We start from the raw sequence: 26,302 nt of genomic DNA on the forward strand, positions 1-26,302 counted from the left end.
AATCTTACCCAATACCTCAATTTAACAACTACCCTACTAACTATTAATAAGCAGCAAATTAGGAGTTTATTGAGGCAAAAGTCATAGCTAATGGTTTGTTAATAACGAGAATTGGACCTTAAAATAAAGTGTGACCCAAATTAACAGTTGCTTTCCTTCCCAAATTGTGAATTATTATTATGCGTATTTTGGAATATTTGGAGAATATACATAGAAATGTGCTTTAACTAGCCTTCACTCATTCCTTACGTGTTATACACCATTAATATGTGGCTGATTATGACCCTGTTTGATTTGATAATCTATATTCCCCTATACTGTACATGCATTTATATTTTAATTATTGGTTCAATAAATTCTCATGTCTGTTTGTGTTAGTTTACAACATAATCCCTTTTATTGGATAAATAGCAAATGTATATTACTTCTTTATCCAAAATTTTATTTTTGAGGCTGTGAATGTAAAGCCTGATGTCTTAGTTTGTCCATATCAACTGTAGTAAAAACTGTTTCTCCAATATTTTTTTTTTAAATAATTATAAAACCTTTCAAAACATACTTACACCCCTACATTTAACATGTAATAAATGTTACATAAATAATACACACACACAGTACAGATAGATTCAGACAGATTAAAAGCATGTATTTTAAAGTGGAGATTATTAGTTATACATGTGCTTGAAGAACTAGATCTCATATACACACACACACCTTCACTTGTGTCCTCACACTTCTGTCCTCACTTCTTCAGTAACAAATCCATGGAATACCAGATTGCAAAATCCGCTCTCTGAAACAAAGCAAAAACACAAACAGGGACACGGTTTGTGAGCTGTTCACACAGACTTATGTTTGGCAGATGAGGGAATTTGTCCTCGTCAGGGTCTCGGCCCTACAGAATTCAATCAAAACTGGCTAATCTGCTTTATTTGGCTTGCATTGGGCGCAAAGGCAATTTCCAGCTAAAGGCGTTAAGGGCTTACTTCAGCAAGGTAATTGATTGTTTGAGATGAGAGGGGAAATTAGATAACACAAATGCTAAAAGTGGTTGGTATCTATACAAAAAGAGAGAACAGTGCCCTTGTGTTTGCCATAGTTCTGTAAAGCTAATGAGGAGAAGACTAAAACTGAAGTTAAGGACGAGTGTCAAATTACATTGGACAAACATTTAAATAGCCTTTTTGTCACTTAAAAATGGGGTGCCCCTTTCACTCCCCTGTCTTTAATTAATTACTAATTACACTGTTATAGAGAACTGCAGGCCTTTCAGAATTAATCAACTCTTCTGCACTGTGATTAGTCGTACATGCTCAACTGGAATTAAAGGGTTAGTTCACCCAAAAATGAAAATTCTGTCATTAATTACTCACCTTCATGTTGTTCCAAACCCATAAGACCTTCGTTCATCTTCGGAACACAATTTAAGATATTTTTGATGAAATCTGAGAGCCTTCTGACCCTCCCATAGACGCCATTACGCCGGATCTGGACCAGCGCCGCCACACGCTCGCGTCATGATACTGTCATGAACACGCGTCCACAAGTGACGCAGTAGAGACGAAAATGTGGAATAAAGCTGTTATTTTTGTTTTCTTTGCGCAAAAAAGTATTCTCGTAGTTTCGTAACTTTACAGTTGAAGCACTGATGTCACACGGACTACTTTGTCGATCATCTTGGTACTTTTCTGGACCTTGAACATGGTAGTTACCTTGCTGTCTATGGGAGGGTCAAAGAGCCCTCATATTTCATCCAAAATATCTTAAATTGTGTTCCGAAGATGAACAAAGGTCTTACAGGTTTCGAACAACACGAGGGTGAGTATTTAATGACCGAATTTTCATTTTTGGGTGAACTAACCCTTTAAATCGCATCAAGTTGTATCTCTTACAGTCTTGTGTTTAATTAAAGGAAAAGTGCACTAAAAAACGAAAACTTGCTGATAATTTACTCACCCTCAGGCCATCCAAGATGTAGATGAGTTTGTTTCTTCATTTGAACAGATTTGGAGAATTTTATCATTACATCACTTGCTTTACTCAATGGATCCTCTGCAGTGAATGGGTGCCGTCAGAATGAGAGCCCAAACTGCTGCTAAAAACATCACAATAATCCACACAACTCCAGTACATCAGTTAACATCTTATGAAAAGCTGCATCTTATGAAAAGCTGCAATAAACAAATTCGCCATTAAGATTTTTATCCTCTATCCATTATATTGCTTTCCCCCATGAAAAAAATCTTGCCTGAATCAGAAGAGAAATATGCACAGATCAAGAACGTCCAACAACCAAAACAGTTGTAAATATGTCAGTGGATTTTGATATAAGAGGACAAATTAGGGAATGGACTTTTTCACTGCAAGAAACGTTATTATGGATTTTGGCCAAAAGCAATGATAGTTGAAATGTATTGATGGATTTGTTTCCTACAAACACGCAGCTTTTCACTTCACTAGACATTATTTATGGACTGTAGCCGTGTGGATTACTATAACGTTTTCATCAGTCATTTGGACTCTCATTCTGACGGCACCCATTCACTGCAGAGGATCCAGTAATGTGATGCAATGCTAAATTTCTCCAAATCTGTTCCGATCAAGAAACTCATCTACATATTGGAGACCCATTTATGGCCCTAACATACAGCCTGCAAATGCAGAGTTGATTTAAATAAAATCCTCTTGCAAAATATACAATCACCAAAAAAGAATTTCAAAGTCATATGGATCCTTGTGCTTCTTGCATTAGTAAATGACTTTGTAAGTGGAAGGTCAGTGCACAGCAGCTGGGCAGGCGCCGGCCTTTCCCATCCCAGCTGGAAACACTTACAGAATGAATGGACCAAGGGACTCCAAACAACCACCCACAAGTGTCTGCCCTTTGCTGCTTTGTGTTCTAATATAGCTGTATTGATTTTATGTTTCTCTGTGAGGGGAAAAAAGGAAAGAAAGGCAGGAATCTTACTTTTTGGGAGTCCATAAATGACAGCTGTAGAAACCTAAAGGAAGAGGAAAATATGGAGGGTAATGGAGCTTTCAAGCTTGTAAAAGGATGCAGTAAGTAAAAGCAAAATTTAAGTAAAAGCAGCCCATGAAATTTGTGCACTACATTCCAAGTCTTCAAAAGCCATATTATAGATGTGTGTGAGGAACAAATTGAAATGTCAAGATTTTCAGTCAGTAATGTCCAGTTGGTGGAAAAAGTCAGATCTTTTCAAAGAATCAATTGATCTGTTTTGGAAACCCAGTCTAAATGATTCATTTACAAATCATATCGGATGATCCAGTTTTAATCGAGCACCAATTAACAACTCACTGGAGGAAAGAGTATACTAAAATTAATGACCAAGTTAGCATATGAATTCAGAAGGCTTAAAATACATAAATCATCTTCTGATTGGGGTCTCAAAGACCTAAAGTATAAAGCTTAAATTCAATGAATTTTCTTCTTCTGGGATTCTCAGAATCACAGGGTTCACTGGGCACTGAAATGCTTTTAAGACCTGAGCTCCAGGTCGGTTTTGTTAGGGTCATCAACAGCAAGAAATAAGCATTCCTCATCAACAGCAAGAAATCAGCATTCCTTTTTGTTTTTGTTGTTTGTTCATTTTTCTGTACTTTGTCATGTCTTTTGTCAATTTATCACATTAAAGGCATATCATTTGTTTGATTATATTTTCACCTATGCTTCTTTGCTGATGGACCACAGACATGGGAGTTGAATCCAAATTAGATTCAATAGGCTATGGTTTGAGCATAATTTTCAAAATATAAAATATATATATTTCAGTTTCAAAATCATCTGCTGTTAAATCTAATCAATAACTATATCCAGAGCCAGAAAGATGATGATGAAAAATAATGTTTTCATACCATTTATTGTTATTGAGAGCTGCTGGTAGGTATTGTAAACACTGTGGAGCAACAGTGAACACGTGGAACGCATTTTAATTGTGTTGGACGTTGTGTTGGTGCCACCTGCCGGACGGTGCTAGTAGTGCAGAGGACATGCACTGGTTTATGTATATGTTGTTTAAACTTACACTGAAAAACTAATAAGACAATGCAAAGCTTTCCAATTTACCTTCGAGGCACAGTCGAGGCTCGTCTTTTAGATCAAATTAAGCAAACTAAAACTAGAGTCGCATTTTACTTTGGTGTTAGGTAATTTAACCCTTATATAATACATAAATAGAGGTTATAATATAAAACCTTTATAGTTACTGTAATATGTTTTTTATTGCCCTCAGCCATAAAAACACCAAAACAAACTGTTCACCAAATAAACACTTATTAAACAGTTTGTACATGTCCCTAACCACATCATTTTCACTTACTGTTGATATAAAACATAATTTGATTCACATTACAGGTTCCTGTATGTATGAGAGCAGATATGAAAACAAAAAGCAAAAAGTGTGTAAACTCTTAACTTTATAATATTTTATATTCTTTCCCCCCAAGTTAAGTAATTATGATGCCATAAATGAAACATTAGACACCCTGCCTTCAGATCTCTTTTCTACATGAGTCTGGAAGTGCACTTTCAGATGATATGACTGTTGAAATCTTTTTCCGCAGTCCAAGCACTGGAAGGGTTTCTCTCCCGTGTGAATCCGCAGGTGTCTCTTAAGGCGGGAAGAACTGAAGAAACTCTTGTTACACTGAGAACACGAATAAGGCCGTATGCCTGTATGGTGCCTCATGTGGACCTGCAAGTAGCAGGCTTGCGTGAAACTCTTTTTGCAGTCTGAGCATTGGAAAGGTTTATGTCCTGTGTGGTAGCGCTGGTGCTTAAGCAACTCTCCAAGGGAGAAAAAGGCCTTTCCGCAGTCTGCACAAAGGAATGGTCTTTCTCCGGTGTGTGTGAGTTTATGCCGGGTCAAGCTGGCCTTGAACCCAAATGACTTGTCGCACTGAGTGCATTTAAAAGTTTTCTCTGTGCCGTGGCTGTCCGAGTGTGAACAAAGAGAGTTCTCTATATTAGAGTTCTTCCCACATGGTTTCTCTTTGGAGTGGGTCCTCTGGTGTTTCGCCAAAGCCCCGGGGTACAGAAAACCCTTTCCGCAGTCCATGCAATGGTATGGTCTCTCCTCCAAATGGATGCGCTGATGAGCCAAAAGAGCACCACGGTATGTGAAGCCCTTCCCACATGTACAAAGGAATGGTCTCTCTGGTTGATGGGTCAGCATGTGTCGTTTGTACGAGGTTGAGCAGATGAAGGTGGACTGACATTCGGTACACTTATAGGGTCGTTCCTCTGCATGGATCCGCTTGTGTCTGATTAGAGCTGCCTGACAGCTGAGCTGCTTCCCGCAGGCGTTGCAGCGATGCACTGCTTCTTCAGGGTGGGTCTTGTGATGGTCTCTCCTGGCGCTGAGCGAGCTGAAGGTCTCTACACAGTACAGACAGTCATAAGTTTGGGATTCTGGCTTTTGTGTTTTGTTTTCCTCAGGAACATCATTTGGTGATGTTAGGATGGCCACATGAACGAGTCTATGGCGACGGAGGGCATAGGAATGGGAGAAACTGCGCCCACATTTAGATACCGGACAGAGAAAAGGACGCTCTCCGGTGTGGGTGCGCTGGTGGGCTTTTAATAAGCATGGGAAGCTGTAGCTTTTGCCACAAACATGGCAGCTGTTGGGCAAAGAGGGGTCGACTGCAGTCTCACTTCCCATAACCTTAGTGGAGTGGACTTTCATTATGTGACTTCTGAGGTTTTCCACCTGAGAGTGATTGAATGGACACTGCAAGCATGAGTATGTGTGAGAGGATCCATCTGTAAAAATAAACAATCATCAACATAGTCATTCATTCATTTTTTGATATGTACCTCTATGGCATCTGTACATCAGAACCTCAAAATAAATAGTGGAGTGATTAGAAAGTGACTCACTTGTGTTATCTAAGGTGCAATCAGATGTATCAGACTCCACAGGGTGACCCCTAAAATCATTTAACAACAGTACCACAATAAATAGATGTGCAAGTTAAGGTTGTGAAATGTCATGTGTTATGTGACTCCTCAAAAAAGTCATATATATGAATTAATAATTCATATTTTAAAAAAATAAAAAAATGTACCTTGAAAAAAATAAAGCATTAATAAAACATTTAAAAGATTAAGTACATTTATTGATACATATGATGTATTATACAAGAAATAAATATATTACTTTTTATTTTAAAGTTATACCATGTGATATTTTTTAAGTCTAAACTGAAATGGAAAACTGAATTCTTTCTTGAAAATTGCTAAAAGGGTTTTTGAAACCAAATGCAACTATTTTTATATTATACTATTTATAAAAAAATTTAAGTAGCGTCTAAGTTTTATATTTTCCGTTTTTTTATTTAAGTTAGTAATTTTGTGCTTTGTCATTTGCAGTTTGTTAGATTGAATTTATTTTTATTTCTGTTTTAATATTTTTAGCAATTCAATTTAAACGTATTTGTTTTGTTATGTTAAAGTTGTTGTTTTTTTAAGTTAAAGTTTATAATATTTATATTTTATTTTACTTCAGCTTTATTTCAATTACAGAAAATGGCTTTTAATAGTGAACAAAAACAACACTTGAAACCAACATTTCTAAGAGCCCATGTAAGTCATCTTAACTCAGATATGAATTTCAACAACCTATACTATAGTATAATAAACAATATTTGCTCTGTGTAGTGTGTACCCAATTTGTTTTAATGAAGACATTAGGAGTCACACATATGTTCAAGAATATGTTCTTACATATTCTTATGTTATATCTTACGATCGCGAGCATAGTAATACTAATGTTGAAACTGCGACAACAATAAGCAAATGATGAGCTTACTTGTTTTCTGAGGTAACGGAGTCTACCTCTGCCTGATGCTGCAGGTTTGTTCCATACGTTTTCTTAGAAGTTGCTGGTTTTCTCGTCAGCTTTTGTAGGTTGACCATTTTAATCTTCAACGCGGTTTTAGGCTTCCATGCAGATCTGCCCTTGCCCACAATTATTTTGGGTACAGCACTATTTTCAGACACTGATTGCGCAGACAAAGGAGATGATAGAAACTCTGACGGTTCAGTATTAGAGTCTGATTCCTCTATTACATCTGTAGATCTGTGGTCTTCTCGAAGTGTTAGCCCAGAATCATTTAAACCCACACCTCTTGCACACTCTGATTCTAGAATGAGATGCTCTCCATCTTCATTCGGTCCTACCAGAGTCTCAGCACATTCAGATGCTCCTACTACTGACTCCACGGCACTTTTCTGAATGTGGTCCGAAGTCCGTCTGTCGAACATCTGAACGTGACCTACTGTTTTCTGATGGATGTCACCTGCTTTGCCAGAGAGTGTGGACAGGATGCAGTTTCCTGCATTTATGGGCTGACAAGAATCTGCCACAATATGGAAATATACTGTTAGAAACAGAAGCTACCGTGACTGTTATTGGTTTCAGCAAATTGTTGAAGACAAACAGGCTTCATAAAATTCTTACATTTGGTATCTAGATGTCCAAGGTTCTTGTAGTGCTCAAACAGTGTCTTTAAGTGATCTGAATGACTATTGAACTCCTCACACTCTTTAGAAACAGGCAACATTGGGTCAAGCCAAGCCAGAGTCTAAAACCAAAAGGTTAGCAATAGCAAACTTAGGACATATACAATTCTTTTTTGACCTAATTTATTAGAAAATCTTTCATAAATATTGAAAGTGTTGTTATCATTAACTAAAACAATTAAAAAAACATTTCTGTTAAGTGAAAAAAGCTGAAGTAAAATAAATGATCAATATTAGATGAAAAACATAAACTAAAGAAAAATTTAGTTGAAGAACTAAAATTACTAAATGAGAAAAACTAAACATGCAATAAAACTAAAAATGAAATTAATATAAATAAAAGCTATTTACAAACTTTAAACTAATAAAAATGTATTTTAATTCAATTAAAATATAAAAAGAGCTCATTCAAAATATTAATAAAACTGTTATAAAAGTTTATAAACAATACTAAAATAACACTGTTGAAATCACGATAATCCAAATATCCATAATATATGCCTTAAAGGACTAGATCATAGTGGATAGTTTCTCCCAAAGTAGTACTATAATATGATACAAGATGATAAAAAATAGTGTTTTAGTTTTCAGTGTCATCTTTGCAAAAACTCCAGGTTGAATAAAATAGGTTGTAGCTCCCAAACACAACTTCTAGGATTCTAGAATGCCTCGTGACCCACCTGCTGAAGGTCAGGAATTGGCAGGAAGTGCTCCAGCCTAGACAGGAAATGCCACATCAGGACCTGAATGGCTGAGTCAAAGTCAGTGCCGAAATCCACAGGAAACACGTGCTATAGAAACCAGAGAGAAGGACAGAGAAATAAGCAAAACAAAGAATCAAAAGCACCCTTAACATAATGTTTATAAGATCTGACCAGGAAGAAATGCTCCTTCTCATCCACATCTTTAATAAGTGTTTGGACCAGCTCCACAAAACCAACACCTGCTTCTCCAACCACAGTGCGATCCACCTGTTTGACATCACAATCGTTTTCATTTCTTGTTAACACTTTACAGTGTTTGAAACACTGGAACAACGAAAAGCTAGAATTGCTCGAAAGTATCAGTAATAAGACATAATTATAAAATGATGAAAATTACAAGTTGAATGCTGTTGAGGTGAGTATGAATTGCGTGCATGTCAGCAGCGTTGTCTCTCTCACACAACTCCAAAACAAGCTAGATGCAAGAAGAAAAAGAGTATTCGTTATCAGACAACTATTCAGCTATGATTTTTCCATGAATAATATATTTATTGAAGCATTTGACCAACTCATCTGTGGTCACTTACCTTTGCACGCAGTCCTAGAATGAGTTGAACTCCAAGTTTATGACTAACCAGTTCTGGAACTGCCTCTGACACCAATGAAACCAAATCTGCCAGCATCCCATACTGCTGCACATCCTTCTGCTGTACAGTTCTCCACATGAAGGCAGACATGAGGCGCACAGGAGGGACCAAGAGGCGCAGGGCCGAGAGAGAGAGAGGAATTCTGTCTGGAATTACATTTTAAAGCATTGTCAAAATAAAACAACCATGATCAGGTCAGTGGAGTTAGGGTGAGTAAATATTAAAATTGCAATTAAAAAGCAATTGTTTGTAGCTGTCTAAAGAGTTAAAGTTCAAATATCTGCAAAGAAAGAAAATTCTTCGATGATAAATGACACACTTGCGGCATTTCTAACAAATAAACAAAACAAAAACTCTCACCTAAGTGCTCTTGTCTGGGGAATTCACTGTCCATGATGTAGTTATTTAGCTGCTTTTCTTGAAGTCAAGAATCTCACGTGTTACTTGTCAAATCGCTCATTTCTGTTGTGCAGAATTTAGTAGATTTACCACGCAAAATTACATTACAAGTCTCGAATGTTTTGGGTGTGAACACAGCTCTGACGACGACATTACGAAATAGTTTCAAAATAAAAGCTTGAGGCGTCCGCTAAAATTAAACGAAATAATTAAATAAATAAAATGCTGCTACAAGTGCTTCGGTGTTTAAAATAACAAACGCAGATGCTTCACTGCTATGCTCATCGTGTCATTCAGATTTTAGAAATCTAAATAAAAACTCTTAAAGCTGTCTAAATGAATGAAAGAAAGAAAGTTATATACTGTAAAAAAATATATTTGCAGATGTATTTGTTGCAGTTATTACTATCGATATATCATGTCATTCATGTTTTAAAAACCAGAAGCAATCACATAAAAGTATTTTATTAATGTCTGTAATTGATATTATATTTTAAAATTCATTTATTCTTTTAAATAATACAACTCCCTGTGGCTAGAAGGGATACAGCTAAACCCGGAAGCTACCAATAAATTACATTTTCTACCTATTAGATTGTGTTTTATGAACGTCTACACCTACCCCAACCCTAAACCTACCCCTTACAATAATGCAAAAATAGTAATTATTGTTGTACAGTGTGACAAAACTTACGCTGTATTAATGTGCGCATGCCCAGTAGCGCCGTATGTATCCCTTCTAGCCTTTAAACCTTCCAAGGGGTGTTTCCAGACCTGACCATTAACAATCGAATCCACTTACATACGGAGCTTCAAAAGAAGAGGCTGCTGCAGAGTGAGAAGGCTGTGAAAGTGTGCAGACTAGCAAGTGTTTTATATTAGGTATAATAAGTGCTTTATATTAAAAGTCACCATGGCATTTGTAACTCTTAATAATGGAGCTAAAATGCCAATTTTTGGACTGGGAACATGGAGGGTGAGTATTCACTTTTCTTTTTTTTTGTTTGTTTGTACAGTACAGTTTCATTCTGGATGGTTTCAACTATAGCAATTGTTTTTTTTTTTTCTGCTGTTGCTTATTGTAGTTTACCAATTAAACACTGGAAATAGTTCTATTTAATATTAATGCTTTTCACGTTTTATTTGTCATTTCTGAGATTTTATCATATTTGCAAGGTAGCCTATATTAAGATTTAATAGTAACATATTGAAACCTGCTCCAGTCTGCTCCAGGTGAGGTCACAGAGGCTGTAAAGGCAGCCATCCTGGCCAGCTACCGCCACATTGATGGAGCCCATGTGTATGAAAATGAGAATGAAGTTGGGGAAGGAGTCAATGCCATGATTAACCAAGGAGTGGTGAAGAGAGAGGACCTATTCATAGTCAGCAAGGTAGAAGCACATGTAAAAATTTGTATCTGAGGCACATGACAGGAGTCATGGTCTCACAAGGCCAATAATGTGCCTTGCAATTTCACACAACATCAAACCATGTCACAGATCATACACAAGGCATTTGTATAACATGTATTATTGTGTGTTATAATCCACTGTTACGTCATGCTTTGATTACAGTTAAAAATGTAGAAAAATGCTCAACAAATACATTATTTGAAAGGAACTTTGGCCATTAATTAAATCCTGCATTTTTTTTACAGCTGTGGTGCACTTACCATGAAAAACACTTGGTAAGAGGAGCCTGTGAAAAGACTCTAAGTGACCTAAAACTGGACTATGTTGATCTCTACCTAATGCACTTTCCCATGGGCACTAAGGTAGTACTAATAAGTATATAACTAATAATAAAATAAGAATTGCTTGTTTTTTCTGTGCATAATGTATACTGATCTGTGTATTAAAATTGGCAGCCTGGAAAGGAGTTTTTCCCATTCGATAAGAATGGCCAAGTAATTCCAGACAACAGCAACTTTCTAGAAACATGGGAGGTAATACATTTGAGATTTGTGTAACTTACATTTGATAGTTGATAAAAGAACAATTGCTGTTTACTGTACATTAATGTTAATGTCTTCTCACAAAGGCAATGGAAGAGTTAGTGGATGCTGGGTTGGTCAAGGCCATTGGTGTCTCCAACTTCAACCGGGATCAGATTGAGAGAATTCTCAATAAACCAGGACTCAAGTACAAACCTGCCAACAATCAGGTAATGTGTTGTTTGCAGTAAATCTGAAGAACTTAAAGCGGATTAAGACTTTGCAGTTCACTGGTGCCAAAATCTTTCCAATAACTGCTTTTCACCTCCAGATCGAGTGCCATCCATATCTGACTCAGGAGAAGCTGATTAACTACTGTCAGTCCAAAGGCATTACAGTCACTGCATACAGTCCTCTGGGTTCCCCAACCAGACCATGGTAAGCACTCTAATTCGTTAGTTCATTAATAGTGAGATGGCTATACATTACTTAATGTAGATTTGACTTGCTTTAGGGCACAGGCAGGTGAGCCATCACTGTTGGAGGACCCAAAAATCAAGGCCATTGCAGATAAGCATGGTAAAACCACAGCACAGGTAGGTGTAAACGTGCATTTTTTTATGACTAAATTCACGTATCCATCAACTTTGAAGTACAGTGTTTTAATGTAAGTTGACCCTTGTAATATTTGCATTATTACTAATGCCTTCATTATATGACATGCTAAGCAAGGAATTCTTTCCAGGTTCTAATCCGCTTCCACATGCAGAGGAATGTTGTGGTCATTCCCAAATCTGTAAACCCTAAGAGAATCAAAGAGAATTTCGAGGTATTTCCAATTGAATTAAACCATGTTCTACATGTTGCACAAGTACACCAGATATACAAGAATAACCCAATCAGTTTTTGTAAATGGTCAACATACTGTATACTTTTGTCCCTACAGGTCTTTGATTTTGAACTGAGTAAAGAAGAGATGAACACCATACTGAGTTTTAATAGAAACTGGAGAGCTTTTATGCTGGAATGGTGAGTCATCGTTATGCAAATTTGCAGTGGACTTTGTATCCATTTGTGTAGTATTAGGTCTCTAGAAGTGTTAACTAATGGCCTCCTTTGCCTTATTATTGCAGGGCTTCCAAGCATAAGGATTATCCATTGAATGCAGAATACTAATTAATCCAGTTTCTAACTGCAATATGAAGTAAATGTGACTTCTGCATTTCTCATCAGGGATAAATGAAGTATGTCAGTAATCTGGTAAGAGATTGCAAGAAAGATATGAGCAAAACCACTATCAACATTTACTCAACTGTAATACTGTCATTTGAGGGACTAAATGTGGTTAATTGTAAAGTAAACGTCAAGTGAGCAGTTCAAGACACGAGAAACACATTTAAAAACGTAAGCCAGAGAGCTGTTTGACGCAGAACTTTATTTGGATTTTTAAAAGCATACATCAATACAGTAAACAAGAGCTGCTCTTGTGAACTGGAAGTGCTTCTGTTGTCATTTTATGAAATTAAGGAGTGTGTATTAATTAATATAAAAAATATATATATTCAAAGGACCAATACTTTCTCATGTTATCTGCCCAATTGTGCAAAATGTGTGACATTGTTCAAATAAAAAAGAAAAAAATGTTACTAGTTTCTCAGACTTCCTTATGATTCATTTGTATTGTTTTGTCATAATACATTTAATGCAAGTCTTTTTACATCTGTTCTAAAGTAGTAACAGCTTAAAATGGTCAAAGCATTAACAAATATGACTTTATGGGCAAAGAAAGAAAATTCATTTGAAGTATAGTGGCTGCTATAATAAGGCTTGCTTTAAATTCCAAACCTGCAAATCACATATCACAGTACCTCTGTAAGGAAGTTTCTCAGTAACTAAGTTTCTTAAAGCAAAATGAAGAGATTTTCACATTAATCAAAGGCAAAATCAGCAATCTCGGAAACAAGGAACCTGTTTTTAAACCGCATGCTCCAAGATGTCTTCTTTTAATACTCAGCATTAAATGGGTAGTCTTTGTGCTTCACACCCCTGCGTTGACAGAAAAACGCATTGTTAAATGATGAATAAATTAGAATTTCACAAAAATATTTTTTTCCCCTTTTCATATATAGTAAAACCAGGGTTCCCGCTCCATTTTCCACTTGTTTGTGATTACTGGATATTGATTTATATATATATATATATATATATATATATATATATATATATAATTTTATAGAGACTGTACTCAGTAACAACTATTTCTAGTACATCAGGTGACTGCAAAGTTTAGAATTTTTAAGACTTGTTTAGGACAAAGTAAAGAAAATTGAAGGAATAAATTGAATGGAATACAATTATGGACTCTAAATGTAAATGTCTTGTATTAGCAAACCTTCTAAGACTGAAACACAAACAATCAAGAGATCTCTGTTCTATTTTGATACATTTTACAAAAAAAAAAAAACTCTCTCAACCACTAGAATATGTAAATAACTTTTACTGTACCCTCTGATCACACTGAAAAAAAGTGGTACTTGTTGTTATGTTTTTTCTCCCCCAGTGCAAATGTCCAAAGATTCTTAAAACAAGACACATTTACTTGAGTATTAAAGTGCCAGAAAATAAAAAGACTTGCTTTATGATATCAAAATGTAGCGAGTTTTTGATTAAAACAACAATATCTGCCAATGGGTTTTTGAAAAATCTACTTAATTAACTCAAATGGAAAACAAGTTTTAATAATAACCCATTGGCAGATATTTGTTCTCATTTTAGGCATTAACTTAATTTTGTTAAATTTCTCAGAAAACAAGACGTTATATCTTTAATATTTACACCTCAAGTAAATGCATCTTAATTAGCAATATTTAGATATTTGTATTGGAAAACAAAACAACCGTACTGAAGATATTCACTTTTTGCAGAGCATGCAACAATTCATGTCATGACTTTATGAATTTAATACTTTCTGCTCTGATTTTAATCATTTTAAAGCCTTGATTTGTGAAAGTGCTAATTAAGACCTGCAAATACTATAATTTAGTTTGACTACAATTGACTACAAAACTATAATTTATATTGACTACACTCCTATGACTTTATTTTTTCCAAGATTTTATTAATTTCCATAACAGTTCTAAAATTCCATGATGACCATAACCTGGGAACCCTGTGAAAGATACTCACCACTGCATTGGACAAGCCCTGAAATTCTTGTTGAAGCCCAAAATGGACTTCATGTCCTCCTGACTCAACTCAAAATCAAAGACCTTTTGGTGTAGAAAAAATATAAAAAAGTCAAACAATCAAAATCAATCAATCAATAATCATAATAATTCAGCATACTGATACAGTACTAGCAACACTATGATTCCAAGACTTTATTGAGAGTGTGACTTCTGAAGATGAACTTACTTGAAAGTTCTCTTGAATACGCTGAGGTGTGATGGACTTAGGGATGACGATCACATTCCTCTGAATGTGGAAGCGGATGAGAACCTGTGCATTAATGTTAAATAAATATTATTCTATAAGTCAATAACAAGCTTTGACATAAGTAGGACGAAGGTCTCCTCACCTGGGCAGTAGTCTTTTTGTGCTTCTCTGCAATGGCCTTGATTTTTGGGTCATCAAGCAGTGAGGGATCTTCAGGTTTAGCCCTAAGTTTGTGAGAAAGCTCATAGGTTATTCACAGAAACCATATATAAAGTCACCAACTGCACCTTGAACCTTCATAGCAAATAAATTACAAAGCTTCAGCATCTGGGAATGGCGGCCTACCAAGGTCTGTCTGGAGAACCCAGAGGACTGTATGCAGTGACTGTAATGCCTTTGGACTGACAGTAGTTAATCAGCTTCTCCTGAGTCAGATAGGGGTGGCACTCGAACTGAAGAAGAACAAAATAAAATAATAAAAATAAATATTTAAACAAAAATACAGTATAAAAAAACATAGGATTTTTTTAAATAATCACTAACTAATGTAATCAACCAGTGTCCCACGATTCATCAGAAGCTGATTTGATGCTCAAGAAACATTTCTTATTATTATCAAAATTGAAAACAGTTGTTCTGCTTACCTTTTTTTTTTCTGCATATAAATGCTGTTTTTTAACTTAGATATTCCAGATTATTCATACATGAAACAAAACATACTGCACTCCCTATAACAAAATCTCCCTTATAACAAGCATTAGGCCTGCGGACTAAAAGTCAAGCAGCGTCCTAATGATATTTTAAGCCTATATCCAGACAAATAACTGCGCCTGTTCTTGACAAGTAGCAGGAAATTGAAGGAGTATTGAATTACACAGTTGCTGTGGGCGAAATGCTGGTCATTAGATATATATTGACCTTTCTTGGGCCGTCTGTAATTGTCAAATGAAAGCACACTGATGCCTATTAAAGAGTATACGGTACCGACCTGATTGTTGGCAGGTTTGTACTTGAGTCCTGGTTTATTCAGGATGGCTTCGATTTGTTCTCGATTAAAGTTGGAGATGCCAATGGCCTTAACCAGCCCAGCATCCACTAACTCCTCCATAGCCTAACAAACATTATGCCATAATTACACTTAATTAAATACAGCTAAAACAATTGCTGGAATTGCAATAAAAATCTGTTATGAATGCAGAAATATGTCAAACAGATTAATTTGTTAAGAAGGAATGTGAATGTTTACTTTACAAATCAAATAGGCTAAATCAAATCCATGTCCTCATACCTCCCAGGTGTCCAAGAAACTGGTGTCATCACCAATGGTTAACCCTTCACTGTCCAGTGGGAACTGATCTGGCCCAGACTGAAAAGCAATGATGAATGTATTTCTGAATATTGTTACACAGTGAGATGTTAGCTTTCATTGTGAAGATCAACAATAAATACTATAAATAAATGACAGACAGGAAGGTGTTTCATATGGACTTTCTCAAAACTTTTTAATATATCACCTTAAAGCCCATTGGCCAGTGAACCAGGTAAAGATCCAGGTAGTCCAGCTTCAGGTCACCTAAAGTCTTCTGGCATGCTCCTTTCACTAAGGCCTTCTCGTGAAAGGTGCACCAGAGCTGTGAAACAAAATGACATGCAATGAATTAGTTTTCCTTCATCACAAAGCTACTAAATCAGCACTTGACCTTCCATTATTAAAAAAAACATTCTTGAGATAAATGGTGCAAGCTGGCATACCTTGCTGACCACAAAAAGTTCTTCTCTTTTAACCACACCATCTTTTATCATGGCCTGAATTCCCTCTCCGACCTCCATTTCATTGTTGTACACGGCGGCGCCATCGATGTGTCTGTACCCTGCAGCGATGGCTGCCTTCACAGCCTCTGCCACTTTACCTGGAGGAGACTGGAAAGAAAACGACAGAATACAAATCACCAAAAAGGAAAGGAAAAAGAAAAATGGAAATGATATGGGAAAGGAAAGGAAAAAGAAAAATAGAAAGGAAAGGGGCAAAAAATGAAAATGAAATGGCAGGAAAATCTAAATGAAACAAATAACTGCACAGTGTAAACTGGTTTGCTTTTTCCCCAATATGATTCTGCATATGCACATTAACAACAATGTTCTTTCTTCGTTAGTCACTTCAGTATAAATTCACCTCTCAATATCTCATCTTATCTATCAAACAAAGGAGGTATTGAATGTTATCAGTTAATAGCCAAGCAAAAGACTGATAGAGGTAAAATTGCTTACTCACTATGACCAAACTACTTTCTCTAGACACAGACATTCATTTTTTGAGGATTGCTGCAGTTTATTTATCATCATTACAAAACGTTAAAACCAAACTTTTCATAACAGTCTTTGCAACTTCTCTCGTCTGAACTACGCCCTGTAAGACTCCTTTCGCACTTTTTGCAAACTCATTATTACTGTGCAACATCAACTTATTCTTTTGAAAGTGTCTTTTCTATTCTATTCATATTTCAATATTCCACATGCAACGTGCCAGCTAAATGAATGCACTTATATAATGTAACACGATCTCTCATAGAAGTTAGATCATACCTTCCATGTGCCCAGTCCGACGATGGGCATATCTGCCCCGGTATTGAGCTTCACAGACGTTGCCATGGTGAAAGCGAAATTAAGCACTAGCTATTTCAACAGACTAGCTCCAAACTCAACCGCCTGTGAGGTGGAGGAGTTCAGCTAGCTCTGGATCGATTGCTCTTGTCTGGAATTTTGTGTCGACGGAGCGACGTAAGGCAGACGTAAGGTGACGTCGCTGAATATTTACCAATAAAACCCTGCTGTCAGGAAAAATTGTTTTTCATTTGCATCAAGCGTAGCATATTGTGACGCATAATTATTTGCATTTTAAATCAAATGTTTGCACGTAAAATGCAATGTTCATTTATTTACAATACAAATGCAGAGTACAGAACAGGCATGGCTCCCGTGAATGAGCTGACTGAATTAACAGGTTAACTCAGAAAACAAAAATAAAGGAACACTGTTAACAAAAATGTACAAAAAGGCAATCTCTTTTGTTTATTGTTTGACCAATAATTTATACATTTAACAGTGACACTTGACTTACAAATATGGGATGCATAATTTTTCTTGTTTAAATCTTAATTACATTTCTGTTGGCTATTTGATTTAGGCATACACAAATTTAGGCATCAGGAATTAAAGGCTGATGGGCAGAACAAGAACACACACAAAAGGACAAATAAATAGGCCAGATAAGGTTTGGATTCATCCCGTTACATATTTTTTTCTGAAGTGAATCCTCTCATGCCTATTCCACACTCCTCCTAGTTGGCTTCAGCTTCTTCCTCATCCTCCTCCTCCTCGTCTTCCTCCTCCTCCTCCTCCTCCTCACCCTGTGCAGGCCCTCGACCGATCTTAGGACCCTTGCAGATTTTGAGGTGGCGTGTGAGGTGGTATTTAGTGAGAAAGCCCTTGTTGCACTTTTCACAGATGAAGTCCCGTTTCCCGTAGTGAGAGTTCAAGTGTTTTTTGAGATGGTCGGTCTTCAAGAATTGTTTGTCACACTTTGGACAAGTTATCTGACGGTCTCTGGAATAAAGAAAGGAGGCTATTAAAGCAGATAAGAACAAATTATGAATATGACAGGTTTACATGATTCCATATACGTGTAAATCATATTTTTAAATGGTTTTGTCAGGGAAAGTAAAATATTTGGAGAACATGCAACATTCTCCATGCATTTTAAATTCATAATGTTATATATTACGTAAATGTTACAATTACATTTAAATTAATTTATTGCATTTAAATAAAATGTTTCAACAGGAAAAAATTGTAGGATTTGATTGGACTATGAAATGTCAGAATATAATAATAGTTAATATTATTTCTATTAACATTTTCCATTATTACAGAAATACAGCTTCCCGTTGTCAATATATGCCACGAGATTCTGTTCCTGTGTAGTCCTGCAAATAGAGTTGATTTTGATGTTCAACTACCTGATTGTTTTCATACAATGCATGGTTTCAATATAGAGCTTCCTGAAATAACTGACATGAAAATAGTTTTTATGGATGTGGTTACTTTGCTTTCCGTACAAACATCATCCAGTTGCATTCATGCTCATCTGTCGTCACAATACAGAACTCTTGGATGTCATTGTGGAACATCTACATTAGATTAAACGCACAGTGACCTATTAAATCTATTCTTAGGATTACAACATGACATGTAAGTGCAATAGTGAATAAAATGACGTAGATGATGCCATTTAGTAGTACACACTACCTTGCTAATGTTTGAACCTTTTATGATCACCAAGGCTGATTTTTTTTAAATACAGTAAAGACAGTATTATTGTGAAATATTATTACAATTGAAAATTATTGTTTTCTATTTTAATATATTATTTAAATGTGCTCAATTTGCTCTAAAGTTTTATATAATAAAATGTGTTGTTTGCTGAAATAATATAGTCTAAGCAGCAATTATTTCTGCCAACAAAAATGAATAAAAATGTATTAGCATTAAAGCTTTATTTAAAATACATTTCAACAGAAATAAAACAATTTATAGAATATATTATTTCTGCCAACAATACATTTTAATTAAAGTACATACAAAACACAATTTTGTATGTAAAATACAGACTTTGTATTTAAACACTGATTTAAAAATGTAATCATTCATTCATTCATTCATTCCTATATAAATTAGCTTAATTTGCCCTAAAGCTTGATTAAAAATGTATTTTGTCAGATATAAAATATTTAAATATAGTAATATAATTGAAAAATCTATTTTAATGTGCTTAAATCATACTATAAAAATATATTTCTATATATTTATCTATTAAAATATATCCTATTAAACTATATATTTGCCTCAAAAGCTTTATATGCAAATGTATTTCAGCAGAAATAAAATATTTGATAGAATATATTATTTCTGCCAACAAGAGGTTCCGATAGCTCTATAAAGCAAATTAAACACATTAAAACTTATATTTTAATAGACATTTTATTCATAATACTTCATCTTGAATGATTAAACAAACATACATTTCTTTCTGTTTGACACCAAACAGTGTGGCACAATGAATCCAGGATCCTTGCAAAAAGTTGTATATATGTTATACATATGTTAATAAGATATGTTAGTCATTATTATAAGACATTATACCGTATTATTAAGAAATTCTAGATTTGTTGTACATTCAGGGAATTCCTAGGTTCAAAAAAGATTGTCAGCCACTGGTTTATAATGCACCTTAAAGGGGTCATATGATGCGATTTCAAGTTTTGCTTTCTCTTTGGAGTGTTACAAGCTGATTGTGCATAGATAAGATCCCTGAACCTAACCCTAACCCTAAGTCTCAAAACCAAAGAGATATTCTTTATCAAAGTTAAGACTCTGCCACGCCCCCCTAAAACGGCTCGTTCTAACATGCCCCCACATATCTACCTCACTATGTGGAAATATTTGCATAATGCCGCCCAAGCTTGTGGTGTTCGGCCAATCACAATGCACTCGGTCGGCTGGCCAATCAGAGCAGACTGCGCTTGTCAGAAGGAGGGACTTTGTAGAAAACGAAGCGTTTGAGAGCGGCGGGGCATAGAGGACTTACAATAATGTACAGTATTTGAAAAATAATGTGTTTTTTGAACATTAAAGCATGTCAACATATTCTGTAACGCCAAATACACAAAATAAGGATCTTTAAAAGAGCATCATATGACCCCTTTAACATTTTTTTCAGTAACATTACCTGGAAGGATATGTCTGAAGTAGCTGCTCTCCAGGTGTGGGTATGGAGGAGGTGGTAATGTATAATTTCTCTCTGGAAGGCCACACATAACGCCTCTGTCCCCTAAAGGACCCATGGGTAACATCAGGGACAATGCAGAAGGAAGAGGGCCAAGTGATGGACCCAAGCTGGGTATAGCGACTGGCATGCCTGAAATAAAACTGATGTGTTACTTCTCCATACTTCTCTATATATACACACACACATCTTAGAGGCATTTGATTCCTGACCTGGAGTGGTGATGGGATTGTGCGTTGGGGATGTGGGGAGGCCGAGGTGACTTGCACTCACAGGCGGCACGCTGAGCTGGTCCATGCCCACTGGGCTGAGGTTCATGTCATTCATGCTAAATAAAAGAATGCTACTGCATTTAAATTACAAGTCATATATCATAGTGCTTGTGCAGAAACAGACATGTGAATAAACTATGTTTGTTTACCTGACAGCACAGATCACTTAAGGCACTGATGTGATGGATGCATTCTAGGATCTGGAATAGGGAAGGATTCATCTTTTTAGTAATTACAGCAGCATTTAGTTTAGATCACAACATTCCATCATCAGCCTTTTTAAGTCAAGTTTTATAGTCATTCTGGCAATGAATTTACTTGAGAAGCTGTCTTGGTCACACCGATAACGAAATACTAATAACTCATACTAAATACAAATATCTATATCTATATAATTAAAAAAAAATATATATATATATATATATATATATATATATATATATATATATATATATATATATATATATATATATATATATATATATATATATATATATATATATATATATATATATATATATATATATATATATATATATATATATATATATATATATATATATGTGTGTGTGTGTGTGTGTGTGTATATGTATGTAAACGCACATCGACAAGAAATAGCCAGTAATGCAGCCAGAGTTTAGCCAGTTAACTAGCCTAAGAGAAAAAAAAAATAATAATAAATACAAATAAAAATAAAACTAGCCTAAGAGACATGCAATGACAGAAGGTGTTCATTGCAAAGTACATATATTATTTAAAAGACAAACAAATAATTTACCTACTATAAAGAGCAAATATTAATCCTTCCGTGGAAGATTTGTGGTATGAAAACAATAACATGAATAAAGGCAAACAATGAATGTATGACTCAAGGCGGGGTTGTGTTTCAAAATAAGAGTCCCACAAAATGCTCCGTCAATACAAGCATGATGCCAGACTGATTTATTTATTGATTTACCTATGTATTTATTTATTTAATCTATAATATACACTTTTATAGATAACCAATAATAGTGTGGAAAAAAGGTAGAGCGAATTAAAATAAACAAATAGGTAAAATGCCAAATTAGGTACATAAATAATTAAAAATGTATTTTGTACAAGTGGAAATGGCTCTCTTTCTGTCTATATGACCATTAAGGTAAAAATGTTAAAAATTTAAAAATGTTGGGGGGGAAATGGAACATTTAATTTGAAATACATTCGCCGTTTCCTGTGTTCTTACACCGGAACAGAAAAGCGCTGTGACTGTTCGTCTGAAAACCTGCTGTGTAATCTTGCCTCTACAGGCACTAACCAAATTTATTACAAAGAAAAAAGCAGTCATGCCTGATTACTTGGGAACCGAGCAGCGCAAAGTAAAAGAAGAGGAGAAAGAAGACAAACCAATTCGAGGTATTATTTGCGAAGACTTTCGGGTGAATTTTTAATTATATAAATTAGCAGACAGATTAGCATTTATTGACTAGCCACTGTGCAGTTGGAATTTGTCAACAAAAGCCGAATCTACTTAACTAAAACGATTTTAATGTTGTGTCATTCTTTATTTCACGTATTTACTCTACCACGTTCATTATATGAGTTGTCAAATGTCTCAGTATTAGTTATGTCAGTCTGTTAGCCTTATTAGAGAAAGATAAACACGCTGTGTCTGCCATCCTGTAACATATGCAGATCTCATTTTTTTTATCTATCTTGATCTGTGTTTTATTTCTCAGCGTTGGATGAAGGAGATATTGCACTCCTGAAAACCTATGTGAGTATTAGTACTAAAAAGATTCAGATGGCTTTCATTTAGTAAAAGTTACAGCAGTGTTATTTGTAATTAATTCACTTGTTTTTGTTTGTGAATAGGGGCAAAGTACGTATTCCAGACAGATTAAACAAGTGGAAGATGATATTCAACAGCTTCTGAAGAAAATAAATGAGCTCACAGGTAAGTGTGCTGTCATTTCTTTGTGAGGAGCTGATTTTATGGCTTATTACTTTGTAAAACAAATGCATTGATGCTGTATTTTGTGTGTCTTGCAGGTATTAAAGAGTCTGATACAGGTCTGGCTCCTCCGGCATTATGGGATCTGGCTGCAGACAAACAGACTCTACAGAGTGAACAGCCACTGCAGGTGGCCAGGTATGAGAGGACAAAAACATTTTAGTTATTAAGGATTACCCTTAAAGAAATCGATTATTTTCTTATGATATACTACCTTTTTAAACTTTAAAAAAAGAAAAGAAATAATGCTTTTGTTCAGTAGGGATGCATTAAATGGATTAAAAGTGACACTAAAACATTTATAATGTTACAAAAGACTTCTATTTGAATAAATGCTGTTCTTTTGAATTTCTATTCATCAAAAAAAATCCAGATTTTTTTTTATGGCTTCCAGAAAAAATATTAAGCAGCACATCTGGTTTCAACCTTAATAATAAGAAGAAATGTTTCTTGAGCATTAAACTGGCGTATTAGAATGATTTCTGAAGGATCGTGTAAGATGAAGGCTGCTGAAAATTCAGCTTTGATTTAAAATATTATATTTCACAATATTACAGTTTTTCATCTCTTTTTGATCAAATAAATGCAAATTTTGTAAGCATAAGAAAACATTTAATCAAGGCTTTTCAGTGCTATCATATGTAATTAAGTTGTTGAATGTTATGTAGATCAGTATCAGCCATTAAAAAAAACTCATATCTGTGGTTTTATTTGTTCATAGATGCACCAAGATAATCAACTCTGACTCTGAGGATCCAAAGTACATTATTAATGTGAAACAGTTTGCCAAGTTTGTGGTGGACCTGAGCGATCAGGTCGCTCCGACTGACATTGAGGAAGGAATGAGGGTTGGGTAAGCTGAAATGATGGATCAGACATTTCTATATTTCCTTCATTAACAAACTTTTCATCTGGTATTTAAAAGAGTTGCATTCTGTTAACAGAGTTGACAGGAATAAGTATCAGATCCATATTCCACTGCCACCCAAAATCGATCCTACTGTGACTATGATGCAGGTACGAAACCGCTTAAGTTGTTTGGGATCATGTACATTATCAAGGCAACACCACAGGAATAATTATGTACTGTACATAAATAGGTGGAGGAGAAGCCTGATGTGACCTACAGTGATGTTGGAGGCTGCAAAGAGCAGATCGAGAAGCTGAGAGAAGTGGTTGAGACCCCTCTGCTCCATGTGAGTCAGGACTACATACAAATGTACCTATTAAAAACAAACAGGAGGTATTACACGTCTGAAATACTGTTTAAGTTCTAAAATCAATCTCTGTCTTTATAATTCCAGCCTGAGCGCTTTGTGAACCTGGGTATTGAGCCTCCTAAGGGTGTTTTGCTGTTCGGGCCACCCGGTACAGGGAAAACCCTGTGTGCTCGAGCTGTGGCTAACCGCACCGATGCCTGCTTCATCAGAGTCATCGGATCCGAGCTGGTTCAGAAGTATGTAGGAGAGGTACGTGCCTTTTCCATCAAGCTGTTAAAAAAATAGGTGATTTTTATTTTATTTATTTAGTCATTTAGAAGAAGCTTTTATCCAAAGATGATTTAAAGGAATAGTTCACCCAAAAATGAAAATTGTAATTTACTCACCCTCGTGTCTTTCCAAGCCTGTATGAGTTTATAGTTATTTTGAAGAATGCTGGTAATCAAACAGTTGATGGTCCCCATTTACTTCCATAGTATTTCTTTCCCTACTATGGAAGTCAATGGGGACCAACAACTGTTTGATTGCCAGCATTCTTCAAAATATCTTCTTTTAGCTTGAAAAATGTTTATAACATGTTTTTGCTTAATCCAGGGTGCCAGGATGGTTCGTGAACTGTTTGAGATGGCAAGGACCAAGAAAGCCTGTCTGATCTTCTTTGATGAAATTGACGCCATTGGAGGTAAAATTTCCTATTTGCAATAATCTGAGGCTAGTCAGGGTCAGATGATTTCAGCTTCTTTTGGCGGTCTCAAACTGTGTGGCTTGAGGTTCCCATCTATAAGCCAGTCCTGAATATAGTTTTAGAATTCTTAGGAGTATGTTATTAATATTTCCATTCTACTGTGCTACTTTTCCATTGTTTTTCTATGTTTACACAATCTAGATGGACATGTATGATAATTGCACTCAAGTCCTTTGCAGCGTCTGTTGCATGACAGTGTTGTAAAAGTGTGACATTCAAGTTAAAATAATTTAAACTTATCAAACATCCATCTAGAGTGTTTACATAGAAAAACAAAGGAAAGGTAGCACATCTCTGTGTGAATGGCCTCTTATTATATTCAAACAAAGGGATAGTCAACTCAAAAAAGAAAATTCTGTAATCGTTTACTCACCCTCATATCGTTCCAAACTATGACTGATGTTCTTCTGCTGAACACAAAAGATATGTTGGTAGCCAAATAGTTCCTGCTCCCATTAACTTCCCTTCTATGGACAAAAAATGGGAACTACCAACTTCCCAACATTCTTCATAATATCTTCTTTTGTATTCAGCAAAAGAAAGAAATGCATACAGGTTTGGAATGACATGCAGGTGAGTAAGTGGCAGAATATTCCTTTTTGGGTGGAATTTCCCTTTAAAATCTTAGCTTTTGTTTTTGTCTCTAAGATTTTACCTCTATATTAAGTCTGTTATTATGCTTACGCTGCCGTCTTACAGGTGCCCGTTTTGATGATGGAGCTGGAGGAGATAATGAAGTGCAGAGAACCATGCTGGAGCTGATCAACCAGCTGGATGGATTCGATCCCAGAGGAAACATTAAAGTCCTGATGGCCACCAACAGACCAGACACCCTGGATCCTGCTCTGATGAGACCCGGTCGTCTGGACCGAAAGATTGAGTTCAGCCTGCCTGACTTGGAAGTGAGTGGTAGCTACAATAGTGACAAAATAGCTACCATTTACTGGATAAAGATAGACATGTAGTATAATATCACATTCTGATAGATATGTAAATGTAACCATTTGCGCTGTTTCTAGGGACGTACTCACATCTTCAAGATTCATGCCCGCTCTATGAGTGTGGAAAGAGATATCCGCTTTGAGCTTCTTGCACGTCTCTGTCCTAACAGCACAGGTGAGTGCACACAATTTAAATAGACAATATTTGCATAGACCTAAAGGTAGAGGCCTTGCAAGCTATAGTTAACATTGCCGTGTTTTTCTTCTCTCAGGTGCGGAGATTCGCAGCGTGTGTACAGAGGCAGGAATGTTTGCCATCAGAGCTCGTAGAAAAATCGCTACAGAGAAAGACTTTCTGGAGGCCGTGAACAAGGTCATCAAATCCTACGCTAAATTCAGCGCCACCCCTCGCTACATGACTTACAACTAAACTTTTTCCTCTTATGTGCTTTTCCCCACTTAAATGTTAGTTTTTTGCCTGATTACTCAAGGATTCTCATATGTCTTGTCACTTTTCCTGTGATATCAAATGATTAAATAAAAACATTATCCTTACTAATTGTCTTTTTATTGCTTAAGATTAAATAAATATTTTTCCCCTTCAGGTTAGTAGACCTGTTACATG

At 35.7% G+C, this 26,302-nt stretch overlaps 4 protein-coding genes and 1 long non-coding RNA gene across 6 annotated transcripts; 2 read left to right on the top strand and 3 right to left on the bottom strand.

Moving 5' to 3' along the window:
• Positions 1-4,232: 4,232 nt before the first annotated feature.
• Positions 4,233-9,449, bottom strand: LOC107587161 (zinc finger protein 184-like). The gene is made up of 9 exons (XM_016274826.1): positions 9,258-9,449; positions 8,838-9,043; positions 8,648-8,725; positions 8,422-8,517; positions 8,227-8,337; positions 7,485-7,608; positions 6,834-7,383; positions 5,903-5,952; positions 4,233-5,785 (listed from the first exon to the last, which is right to left on the bottom strand). The coding sequence occupies exons 1-9, from the start codon at positions 9,289-9,291 to the stop codon at positions 4,476-4,478; spliced, it is 2,559 nt and encodes an 852-aa protein (XP_016130312.1). The 5' UTR covers positions 9,292-9,449; the 3' UTR covers positions 4,233-4,475.
• Positions 9,450-10,070: 621 nt separating this feature from the next.
• Positions 10,071-12,550, top strand: akr1b1.1 (aldo-keto reductase family 1, member B1 (aldose reductase), tandem duplicate 1). The gene is made up of 10 exons (XM_016274828.1): positions 10,071-10,272; positions 10,520-10,687; positions 10,954-11,070; positions 11,164-11,241; positions 11,337-11,459; positions 11,561-11,667; positions 11,744-11,825; positions 11,975-12,058; positions 12,176-12,258; positions 12,363-12,550. The coding sequence occupies exons 1-10, from the start codon at positions 10,210-10,212 to the stop codon at positions 12,403-12,405; spliced, it is 948 nt and encodes a 315-aa protein (XP_016130314.1). The 5' UTR covers positions 10,071-10,209; the 3' UTR covers positions 12,406-12,550.
• Positions 12,551-12,865: 315 nt separating this feature from the next.
• On the bottom strand, positions 12,866-17,422 carry akr1b1.2 (aldo-keto reductase family 1, member B1 (aldose reductase), tandem duplicate 2). Its single transcript, XM_016274827.1, has 10 exons — positions 17,248-17,422; positions 16,417-16,584; positions 16,179-16,295; positions 15,953-16,030; positions 15,653-15,775; positions 15,010-15,116; positions 14,807-14,888; positions 14,644-14,727; positions 14,416-14,498; positions 12,866-13,275 (listed from the first exon to the last, which is right to left on the bottom strand). Exons 1-10 carry the CDS (start codon positions 17,311-17,313, stop codon positions 13,233-13,235), a joined length of 951 nt encoding a protein of 316 aa, XP_016130313.1. The 5' UTR covers positions 17,314-17,422; the 3' UTR covers positions 12,866-13,232.
• Positions 17,423-20,452: 3,030 nt separating this feature from the next.
• Positions 20,453-21,649, bottom strand: LOC107587187 (uncharacterized). Of its 2 annotated transcripts, none has more exons than XR_001609442.1 (4): positions 21,561-21,649; positions 20,928-20,978; positions 20,719-20,834; positions 20,453-20,638 (listed from the first exon to the last, which is right to left on the bottom strand). It is a non-coding gene; the product is annotated as an uncharacterized lncRNA (long non-coding RNA). The 2 variants fall into 2 exon arrangements; XR_001609441.1 differs by having other exon boundaries at positions 21,557-21,649.
• Positions 21,650-21,998: 349 nt separating this feature from the next.
• Positions 21,999-26,232, top strand: psmc2 (proteasome 26S subunit, ATPase 2). The gene is made up of 12 exons (XM_016274829.1): positions 21,999-22,173; positions 22,497-22,534; positions 22,633-22,714; positions 22,810-22,909; positions 23,493-23,624; positions 23,716-23,788; positions 23,872-23,967; positions 24,076-24,240; positions 24,586-24,673; positions 25,436-25,638; positions 25,756-25,852; positions 25,950-26,232. The coding sequence occupies exons 1-12, from the start codon at positions 22,104-22,106 to the stop codon at positions 26,105-26,107; spliced, it is 1,302 nt and encodes a 433-aa protein (XP_016130315.1). The 5' UTR covers positions 21,999-22,103; the 3' UTR covers positions 26,108-26,232.
• The last annotated feature ends 70 nt before the right edge of the window (positions 26,233-26,302 follow it).

This window comes from Sinocyclocheilus grahami, unplaced genomic scaffold (genome assembly GCF_001515645.1).
Source record: "Sinocyclocheilus grahami isolate Dianchi unplaced genomic scaffold, SAMN03320097.WGS_v1.1 scaffold90.1, whole genome shotgun sequence".
NCBI lineage: Eukaryota > Metazoa > Chordata > Actinopteri > Cypriniformes > Cyprinidae > Sinocyclocheilus > Sinocyclocheilus grahami.